Below are 11,847 nucleotides of genomic sequence, written 5' to 3'. Positions count from 1 at the left end.
ATCATCGAAACACCTTAAAAAGCAATGGATTGGCGGCCATTTTGTTTATGCAAATTAGATGCTCTTATAGACTCAAAATTCCGCTTGGGAACCGGAATTTTTTGATTCAGCGTACTTGAATTATACAAGATAGACCGGTTCCCAACTTTTACTAAAAAATGCCTCTAACATTCATATTTCCCCAAATCCCACTAGACTATCGATCAGAACGGTCAAGAGCACGCCAGAACTACGTCCGTTCACTCCGCCATCTGAGTATTGATTAAGACTTCCGTATTTTTTTTCCCACCGACGAATCTTCTTATTTGATTGAATATTTTCCGAATGTTCGACCCAAAATATGCACCAGATGGACGATGAATTCCTATACTTCACAGCGACGCATAATGGGCAGCGTTGATATGAGTTGCGGATACCGCTTCGTGACAGTCGCATTATTTGCAGGATAAAATTTCCCCCAAATAAGGCTCAGATTGTACCAGAGAGCATCTAGAACCCCTGAGCTTCTATATATAGGGCCCCCTTGGGACTTGATGTGCCCCGGCCATGAAATCCTGGATCCGCCACTGACGTGTATTATAACTTTTCTCAGCCACCACCCCCCCCCCCCAAACACACATACACTTTTTTTTTTGTCTTGGTAATTACTTTATTAATTACAAAGACTCAGAGTTAGAATGTCCAATTATTGTCTCAGATCACACACACACACACACACACACACACACAGAGATTGTGCAGGGTTTAGTAAAACACCACAGAGACTTTTGCACATAAAATCAATATCTACCTGGCCTAAACCGTCAACATCAACTTCTTCAAACATATTCACTACTTTTTCCACATCATCACTCAAATATATATATATATATATATATATATATATATATATCTTTATATTCACAAAGTTTATTTACCATCCCATTTTATTCTCGTATACTTCTGATCCGCAGAGGCACGCTCAGAATCACCCACGGCCTCTGTACGAACATCTCTGGCCCTTTAGGGATAAGCAGAAAAATCAAAGGACACCTCTATCAACTTGTGCACATCAGAAAGACATGGATCAAAATATCAACTGCAAAAGAAACGATATTAGGCATCAATACCGAAGGTATTACACAACATAGTCAATCACACTAATAACCATTATTTTTCAAACATGTAAGATCACCAAAAGCTAGGGCCTATATCACTTCCTATCCTTACATCCATCGATCCATTCCCTTGCACAACTCAACTATCTTACGCCCGTTATTATTAACAAAGAGCTCGTAACGAAGTAATCAGAATTAGCTCGATTTGTATAAATACCTAAACTTTCCAAACTTTGTTTTGAAACAGAATATTTGGAACCGACCACATCAAACAAACACCCTCTGATCTTGGATTTCCCCCGACTCTCGCAACACATGGCGTTCCATAAATGCGATAACCATGCAGCTCTTATATATACGGAGGTAGCTCACAGATGAAGAGTTCTGTGAGGTAGCTAGCTAGATAGCTAGGCCAGGGAGGTGACCCAGCTGGCTAGGCCAACGGCACAAAGTTTTTACTTAGCTAGCTAGCTGACTGCGCTAACCAGCTCTACCTCGGCGCCACGTGTGTGTACTGTGTATAACTGCACAGAGCCAGGGGAGGACAGGGCCTACCACGGTGGTAAATTATGGTCTAAATAGGTAGGTCTTCATTCAAGTTCGTCTCCTTCGATTAGCTGAAGATTCTTGGGGTTGGTCTTGCAGACTATGGTCCATGCCGGAACCGCAGTTTTCGTCCATTCGAATGTTGTTTACAGTAATTAACGGCTACATTATCACGAGTATCTTTGGTTGTCTAGTCTGGATCTAAATTTAACTTTACATCACATGTAATGATGTACATTTTCATTGACATTGTATCATCTCGTAAATTTACTAATGAGTAATGTAGATCATGCCTGCCCATGTTTCTTACCCCGGCCACACGAATATGTAACACGGAACAGTTAGTTGTGTTCAGTTAACGCTTCATGTGTCATGGTGGAAACCCCCCTGTGTGACGCATTATTATTCTGAGACGTTAATGTACAATTGTAGTTATTCTTTGAGAAAACATTCTGTTTTTCAAACTAAATTTAAAGAGAAAGTGCCAAGCTTTGCTTTGCAGCTGCCCTTATATGTTAATGTAAATTTTATGACAAATTTCCGATTTGTTTTTCATTCACAGAACCACTAACGTAACGGTTAGCAACATTAGTCATTACTGTAAAAACATGACTTTTGTACACAAAACAGTGACAGAAACTAACGTTAGAATTTACATGCAAATCCAGCAGCTAACAGTAACACCTCTTGATAGTTAATCACCATCACATAAAATGCAAACTATTTGTAATATGATTATGTGAGAGGAACTAGGAACAGAAGTGCGAAAAACAATTTCATTGTAACATTAGATCTAGTTGTACCGCGGCATTTGGTGATTTATCGATCGGATTGGGCGGGTTTATGCGTTTGAGCAGAATATGCGAAGTTGGCACGCCATCAACGTAGTCGGGCGTGCGAACGTGGCACATAAAGAGTTAACTAACCGCAACAGCGACCCCAACCCGTACCGAGTTACTGGTTACAGCGCCCTGCGCTGGGGTTAGTTGTTATTAGTTAACTAGACAGAAAGATCCGTCTGTCCGGAGGAGTCTTTTATTCTTATTGGCGTTATCACTCTCCGACGAGGGGATCCGTGAAGCCAGACGCAGTCTCCGTGGAACATCCCTGATGACCAGATACAGACCGATCTTTCAGTGAAGTTGGTAACCTAACCCCGGGGCTCTCCTTGTACACAGTTTACTGTGGCAAGTGGGAGCAACGCGTAGCGTTGGGTCTGGTCGCAGTTATAATGCGACTAGCCCAGCCTGTCTGGCGGAGTCTTTTATCATTTTTGCCTTGTCGGCTCTCCTGTGGAGGGGATTCTGTGAAGCCAGACGCAGTTTTCGTGGAGCATATAATCCCTGACTAAACTGCACCAGCGACCCCAACACGTGCTGAGACTGGTTAACAGCAGCGCCCTGGGGTTAATCCCCGACGACCAGAGTTCTACAGACCGATCTTTCGGTCAAATATACATGTAACAGCGTCTGGTCCGGCTAGAACCGTTTGATGTTGACCTAAAGTGGTCTGTATCTTGTCAGGGATATATTCCACAGAGACTATGTCTAACGTTATGTACATGGAGGAGAGTCATAGAAGGGCAATTCCAGCAGTTACGGACATTACATTTAGAGAATTTTTGGTGACTTTGTGGGCTTTACACAACTCGGCATAATCATTCTTAATCCATTTATGGTTTATTCTAACCCAGTCATCCTGAAATTTCAACAGTCCGAGTTTTGATCAGTTACTATAAATCATTTGGTAGATATTACATACCGTACACAAAACGTTTGCCGTTACGGACATTACATTTTTTGGACATGATTTTTTACCTCCATGTGGATATGTTGAAAAATTTATGGATCAGAGCATTACGAAAAAGGAATTTTCTTAACTGATGTGAGTGCTCTGGTCCTGTTTAAGTTGTATTGTAGATTGATAATGGTGTGCAACACATTCAGCATTTACTCGCCAGGTTGGCAATTGTGCCTACAGGTTCACAAATGTAGCATTACGGACATTACATTTTTAGCATTACGGACATTACAACTTTGTCCACTTTTTAAAGTCTGAATAGTCCTACTTTAACACAGTGTATATCTCAGACAAGGCTAATATTAGTATTTTTAGGTTCATTCTTAACCATGAAGTACTTTGAAACAAATGCTGAAGTGTGTCTGAATACAGTGCACTCCCGTTATAACGAAATGCTCGGGACCGGCAGTTTTCTTTCGTGAACAAATACAATATGATAACGAAAACAAGGAAGCCATGCATAATTCTGTTTCTTGAATACTCGTCATACACTTGAAAACTATGTGAAATGGGATCAGAATCTGTGTGTTTTGTAAAGAATCTTCTGAACAATAAAACGAATAGTCATTTAATTTCAGATGATTGTACTACAATAACGCAAGTTCCCCTCGGAAACTGTGCGTGACACACGGAGCGAACACACAGTGATGTGAAGCGTTCGCCCATGCAGAGACGTTATAGATACTAGCTTGTTCCGCTACGTATTTTCGAAAGCACTCGGCATTTCGTTATAAGTTAATATAATGGAGCACATTTCTTATGTTTTTCTTTGTCAGTGGCACTCGGAAAAGACTTTGTTATAAGGGAAATTTCGCTATGACCGTGTTCGTTATAAGCGAATTTTGTACCATAGACTTTAATGGCAATAATTTTGGGACCAGAAGTTTTACTTCGTTATAACGAAATTTCATTATAACCGTGTTCGTTGTAATGGGAGTGCACTGTATGGAATAATGAGAGTCAAAGATTGTTTGTTTTTACAAAAATTATCAAAAATTTTGCCCCGAAATGGACTTTTATACACTTTAATTGTATCAAAATACCACTCAAATGAAAGAACTACATTTGTAGACAAGTTCTAGCATTTGATACTAAATTTGTCCCTGTAGCTCATATGTTTTTCAAATTATTGCAAATTTATGATTTTTAGGAAAGGTAACATTTTTTGCGGAATTGCTCAGAAATAAAAAATGATAAAAGACTCCTCCGGACAGACGGCTTTGTCTGTCTAGGTTTGATGCCGAGTGTGATGCTGCCCATAGGCTACGCCTAGGACATACATTTTGTAAGGTGTGTCTTTAATCATGCTTCAAAGGATTGATTGAAATTTTCCTTTTCCATATTATATTTTGCAGAATATGACAGATCATTCCGGAAGTCCGTGAGAAGTGGTTGATATTGTGGGGAAAACGGTCCAAGCCTTTCATTACGGTGTAGTTGTTTGGGGTATACAACCATGGCTGATGATGAACCAGAAAAGAGTTACACCTGGGAAGGAGACTATGAAAGAACATGGTAAGTTGTTATCAGCAAATGACATGGTTCACATCCCACAGCATTTTTGTAATTTCAGGCAGTATTTTCCCTTCTTCAATGAAGGGCTTGGGCTTCAGGCATATCACATCTTTACGTAAAGTCTTGTTCACACAGCTTCACGTAAAGTCTTGTTCACACAGCTTCACGTAAAGTCTTGTTCACACAGCTTCATCACTATTCTGCCTTGCTTTCAAATTTAAATTGTCTCACCTGCTGAGCAGAAGCAAGACATGTATGATGTAGGTATGTCAACATCATCAACAGTTCGGGTGTACTCCTTTCTATGTTTCCACAGCTTTGACCTACCGTATATGACAACCAAACACACACCACAGGTGCATAACCTGAAAATGCTGGTCAGGTTCATGGGTGAAGTCTAACAAGGTCAAAGGTCAATTATGAACTTACCCTGATTTAAGCACTGTACTCACAGTATTATGGCATACTCTCATCTCAATTATTCTTCACTGATTTGAGCGATGACCACCAAACTTGAGCACTACAGGTATAGAGCCAAAGAGTATAGAAGTGTTAGGAGGGTGTAGTCTTGCGATTTCACACGCAAACAGGTGTAGTACGTCATGGAGCCCTACATGGAGCCCAATGGCGGCCATTTTGGTAACAAATCATTGAGGGCATTGGATTGTTGTGAGCATATTAAAGGACAAGTTCACCTTCATAAACATAAGGATTGAGAGAATGTAGCAATATTAGTAGAACACATCAGTGAAAGTTTGAGGAAAATCAGACAATCCGTTCAAACGTTATAAATTTTTGAAGTTTTTGTGCAGTACCCGCTGGATGAGAAGACTACTGCAGTGTATGAATAACTTAGATGTCACATGCGTACAACAATATAAGGAAAATGTAAAGAGAATTTCACAAAATTCCATCTTTTGATAAAAGTACACATTCCCCTGACTCGTTACCGACAAATGTTATGAGTAATATTATTCCCCCTGCCTTTAGAAAGAGGCAAGTCAAGTGCTCTTTAATTATGCGAAAAAAGTGAAAATATGTTGAATTTTCTTTTACATTTTCTTTATACTGTTGTACGCATATGACTCACAAGCTGTAGTAGTCTCCTCATCCAGCGGTTCCAACACAAAAATTTAAAAAATTCATAACTTTTGCATCGATTGTCCAATTTTCCTCAAACTTTCACTGATGTGTTCTACTAATATTGTTGCATTTTCTCAATCCTTATGTTTATGAAGGTGAACTTGTCCTTTAATATGTGACCCAATGGAGCAAACTCTTGCCTTCCTTTCTTTTGACAGTGGTACTGTATATCTCCCTGGTATAGCTGTGTTTCAGACCTCAAAATGTCATTGAGAAGAATCTTTTCTGCTGAGGCATTAAAGAATATGAAGTATGAAATATCATTTACTTTTCAATATCTGTAGTCCTTTAAAGTTTGTGTGTGAGCTGACATACAGTATGCCGTCTATCTCTCTCTCTCCCAATAGTAAACAATATAGGCGTGTAATGATAAGGATGATAATAGTGATGATGATAAAAATGATGATAATGATGATAATAACAATAATAATAATAAAAACAAACAAAACAAAGCAAAAACAGCTTTAGCAGACGACCCCAAAATGCATACATGGTGTAATTAAGATTCCCAAAAGAGAACGACAAAGGAGGGAGAGGGGGTGGGGGAGAGAAAACTTGGACCTCTGTGAACACTGCCATGCACACCATAAATGATACACCATTTAGTATAGTTTGCTATGTCGAAATATTGGATCCCGTGAGATTTTCGTGCCAAAATTATTTTTTTGGCTAACTTGGTCAATTTGGGGGTGCTGACTCCCAAAAACTTTGGTTCCATCTTTTTCGACCACGTCTTCAGTCGCCATTTTGAATTTCAGAATGGCTGCCATAGCAAACTTTATTTTGACCCAGTTCTCATAATGTGAGCATCACATAAGGTTCAAATTTGATGCAAAAAGCATGTTTATGATGTCAGACATTCTGATATACCATTTCCTGATATTGCAGATTGTTTTAATACAATTTGAGGGCTGCCATCTGGAAATTCAAAATGGCCGCCATAGCTAAATATGTATTTTTACCTATATCCAGGGCTGCACACTGGCGCCGGCAAAAGTCACCGTCGGACCGGTAACTTTTCAGGAAATCCACATGTTACCGGTCCGACATGACCAGTAAAAAAAAAAGCATTGGTAGGGTCAGTAGAAAGAAAAAGAGCAGCCCCGTTCAGGGAGAAACAGAATGCAAGATATCGCACTGTTCAACAAGTTTTACGCAAGTTTTCGTTTATGTCTACCGGTGCAATTTGTACAGTAAACATATACTAGTATTAGTTTTGAGCACTAGCAGTCGGCCAGTTATTCGCGCTCGCTTGCACGTTTGGCGCTGCTCACGCACTGCCATGCGATGCAATACATTGTACATGCAAAGCATGTACAGTGTAACTGCGTTTCGTTTGCTTGTGATCGGCGGTCATGCCAGACAAGAAACATTGATAGAAGCGCACGCATTTCTGGGCCATTTTACGCATGATTTTTAAACGCAAGATCGATCTGATCCCGGCTTCGCAGCAGCATGGCAGTTATGTAATAACTAATTTACTTGTGTCGATTTTCAGAAAAAGTAAAAAGACATTCGATATTCAGCGATACAGTAAATGGATCTGATTGCGTTTATTTTCATTTTACACAGTCATTTCACAAATGAATATTTTAATTCGTTCAGAATGGTCTCATAATGAAGATAGGCGCAAAAAGGATCACGAAATCGGCCCTTCCAAGTACTTTTTAAGAACGCATGCACAAAATGTGAAGAGATAATACTAGGGAGAAAAAAACAATCATGAAATCATCGCAGTCCCGCTTACATATTTGAGGTAGAAATCGTCCCAAAAAGGATCATGAATTCCACCGGCTGCGTCGTATCTTTCAAAAGCTTGCGAAATGCGAAGAGATTATAGAGGGGAAAAAACAAACAGATAAAGGACACATTTCGTGAGTGCATCATAGAAGATAACAGCTGAATAACAGTTCATAAAATCAACGCAATCCCGTTGAAATTTGAGAAAATAATAGGCGAAAAAAAGGATCTTGAATTCAGTCCTGCATGCCGTGTTGGTTATCAAAAACGCATGCACATTATGCGACGAGATTATCGGGAGAAAATGAAAAAAAAAACCACATTTTTACCCTTCTGATGCGTGCATTATACAAAAGATTACATCCGAAGTTATTCATGAAATCGCCACAATCCCGCTGATATTTTGAGGTAGAAATAGGCGCAAAAAGGATTGTGAATTCGGCCGTGTCGTATACCTTTTAAGAACGCATGTAAGAAATGGGAAAAGATTAGCGGGAGAAAAATAAAGGACACATTTTCACCCCTTTTGGCGCTTGCATCACATAGATTACAGCCGAATAGTAATTCATGAAAATTTCGCAATCCCGTTGGAATTTGAGTGAACAATAATAGGCGCAAAAAGAATCTTGAATTCGACCCTGCATGCAGTGTATAATTTTGAAAACGCATGCACAAATGCGTAGAAATTATCGGGAGAAAAATAAAGAACGCATTTTCAACCCTTCTGGTGCATGTATCACAAAAGATTACATCCGAAATAAGTAATGACATATCGCAATCCCGCTGATATTTGATGTAGAAATAGGTGCTAAAAGGATCGTGAATTCGGCCGTGACGTATAGGCATGTACGCAATGCGAAGTGATTATTGGGTGAAAAATACAGGACACATTTCAACCCCTTTTGGCCCGTGCATCATAAAGATTACAGCCGAATAATAATTCATGAAATCATCGCAATCCCGTTGAAGTTCGAGGAAACGATAGGCGCAAAAGAATCATGATTTTTGGCCGTGTCGTGTATCTTTTTAGAACGCATTTACGAAATGCAAAGAGTTTATCGGGGAAAAATAAAGGACACATTTTCAACCCCTTTTGGCGCGTGTATCATAAAAGATTACATCCGAAGTCATACATGAAATCATGGCAATCCCGCTGATATTTGAGGAAGAAATAGGCGCAAAAAGGATCGTGAATTCGGCCGTGTCGTATACCGGTACCTTTCAAGAACGCATGTACGGAATGAGAAGAGATTATGGGGAGAAAAATAAAGAACGCATTTTCAACCATTTTAGCCGGTGCGTGCATCACAAAAAGTTACATCCGAAGTAAAATTCATGAAATCGCCACAATTCCGCTGATATTTGAGGTAGAAAAAAGCGCAAAAAGTATCATGAATTCGGCCGTGTGGAACATCTTTTAAGAACGCACTTACGAAATTCGAAGAGTTTAATGGGAAAAAAATAAAGGACACATTTTCAACCCCTTTTGGCGCGTGTATCAGAAAATATTACAGCCGAAGTAATTTATGAAATCATCACAATCCCGCTAATATTTGAGGTGGAAATGGGCGCAAAAAGGATTGCGAATTCGGCCCTGCATGTCGCATACCTTTCAAGAACGCATGCACAAATGCGAATAGATTATCGGGAGAAAAATAAAGAACCCCTTGTAGCGCGTGCATCAGAAAATATCACAGCTAAAATAATTCATTAAATCGTCGCAATCCAACTGACCATCAAGATCAGGTTACGCAGCAAGTTCGTGCGCCGATGTTTAGAAAAAGTCACAAACGCATTTGATACAATCTGATTTTGTTCATTATCATTTTACACTGTAATTCGCAAACAAACATTTTATTTTTTCCTATCTTGTTTTTTTTATTTCTTGTGCAACAAATAATGCAAGTTTTACCCTAAAAATATTAATCTGTAAAATGTACATGGGTTTTTTTTTTTTGGGGGGGGGGGTAAAACGTCCATAAAAAACAAGAAAATAAGTTTGCGAGTCATTTATTGTTTTTTTAAGTTGTCGTTGTTGACCGGTAAATTTTCTGTTCGGACCGGTAAAAAATGGTAAAACGGAGCATTTACCGTCCGACAGAGACAGGTTGGACCGACAGAAAAAATGGGTTAGTGTGCAGCCCTGCTATATCTCAGGTTGTAAGCATTATGGAAAGTATAAATTTGGGGCAAAAAGCATGTTTATGATGTCAGAGATGCTAATATATATATTTTTGTTTTAAATGATGGATCATTTTAGTTGGTGGCCATCTTGAAAATCAAAATGGCCATCATGCTTCATAGCAAATGTAATTGGGCCTATATCTCATATCGTATGCATTGTGTAAGGTTCTACATTCTAACTTGGGGCAAAGAGCATGCGAATGCTTTCACACTTTCTGAAACATCTTTTTCTGAAATGATGGTCCATTTTGATGTTATAGGTGGCCATCTTGAAATTAAAAATGGCTGCCATACCAGAATGTATATTTTGACCCATATTTCATGTTGTAAACAATACCGGTACAGAAAGTTCACATTTCGGGCATAAACCGGGCTCATGATGTTGAACATTCAGATGCACTTTGATCCCCTCCCTAAAATTGCAGATCATTTTTGAGGCTGCCATTTTATCTTTCAAAATGGCTGCATTTCAGCTAATATCTTTGGTTACAAGCAACTGTTAGGCATATCAATTTTTATGGTGGTGTACAATTGTACATTGTACAATCTTTTACAAACACACACACACACACACACTATACATTCTGTAATAATGTATTATTCGCATTGGCTGCCACTCTTGAAATTCAAGATGGATTTCGACCCATATTTGGTGCTGTAAGATCTTTACCCTGCAAACTTAAGCGTGCTGGGGCACTTTCATGATGATGTAGGACCTATGTGTAAGTTGGGACTGCTTCCCGTAGGTACACTGCCTTGTTGAAATGCAAAATGGCTGCCATGGGAAACATTCCTTTAACCCTAACTAACCGGGGGGGGGGCCTCTGAGGCCCCCCCTCGACGTTCCGCGCGATGTATCGCTAACGCGAAAAGCTATCGCCGCGACGTTTCATGACTTTTTTCTTTTGAGTCTCCTGCATCTTTTGACACCAAATTTGCGATGCCCGGGCACGCGGTTCCGAAATTGCGCATAAATATGTACGTGTATGTCAGACCAAAAATTGCTCAAAAACGTGAATTTGTGTACAATTTCAATGCAAACTGTGCTTACAGGCAAATTTCATAAAAGCATGATTATTTGGGGGTTTTATTGATTAAAATCAATTAATAGCATATTTTCTTGTTTGAAACAATGTCGCCGACAAGTTTCATCGAAAAAACAAATGAAAAACATAAAGTCGAAAAAACAAAGAAATACACAAGAAATTCAAAAAACAAGAAAATACTTAAGAAATTTTTTCTGATGCCGCAATTTTTTAATCTTACGTGTATATTTGCTCAGGACACTGGGAGGACCTGGGAGGCTCCCCCGGCTCTATGATCTACCTAAATAGCCCGGCCTACAAATGTAGTTAGGGTTAAGAACATTGCATTTGGGTAAAACTTGTGAATGGGAAATCATGTGATTCTGGTGTCAACGCAAATGACTTTCAAAAGTGCCTCAGTAACTGTGTCTGAGTGACTAAATGCCCCCATTTAGACGATGTGCTTGTAGAGTTTAAATAAACAATATTAGCCGTGTACTAGAAAATTTATCGGAAATTTACCTAGTTAATGTCTTCTAGGCTCATTCCCTCCATGTGTTTTTGAAGTCACACCACTTGTATAGGGCTGTGCACAGGGGAGAATTGGTTCTAAATTCTTCCAGAAACAATGGCTTTTGCATTCCTTGCCATATGAACATGATAATGAATTCTGTAGCTACCATTGGTGTAGGAAGCTCAAAGCATTTAATCGCACAGTTTATGTCCGTTGAAAATAACTCCAATGTGCCATATTATATTCACCTGTAAGTAGAGGCACAAATTATAGGTTCTGAAGG

At 39.3% G+C, this 11,847-nt stretch overlaps 1 protein-coding gene across 2 annotated transcripts in view; it reads left to right on the top strand.

The window, feature by feature from the left end:
• Positions 1–1,521: 1,521 nt before the first annotated feature.
• The window catches only part of LOC139735871 (general transcription factor IIH subunit 2-like), an 87,542-nt gene continuing 77,216 nt past the window's right edge, over positions 1,522–11,847 (top strand). The window contains exons 1-2 of one of the 2 annotated variants that reach the window (XM_071646618.1): positions 1,522–1,679; positions 4,799–4,958. In XM_071646618.1, coding sequence (XP_071502719.1) covers positions 4,900–4,958 — 59 coding nt within the window. In that variant the 5' untranslated portion in view covers positions 1,522–1,679; positions 4,799–4,899. Of the gene's footprint in view, positions 1,680–1,715; positions 1,795–4,798; positions 4,959–11,847 lie in introns of those variants that run through there. The other variant, XM_071646619.1, reaches the window with a different exon arrangement.

This window comes from Diadema antillarum, unplaced genomic scaffold, assembly GCF_040938485.1.
Source record: "Diadema antillarum isolate AM-2024a unplaced genomic scaffold, OU_Dant_1.0 seq00000604_RagTag, whole genome shotgun sequence".
Lineage (NCBI taxonomy): Eukaryota > Metazoa > Echinodermata > Echinoidea > Diadematoida > Diadematidae > Diadema > Diadema antillarum.
The sequence above is the reverse complement of the archived record's forward strand: the minus strand, read 5'-3'. Positions and strand labels throughout refer to the sequence as shown.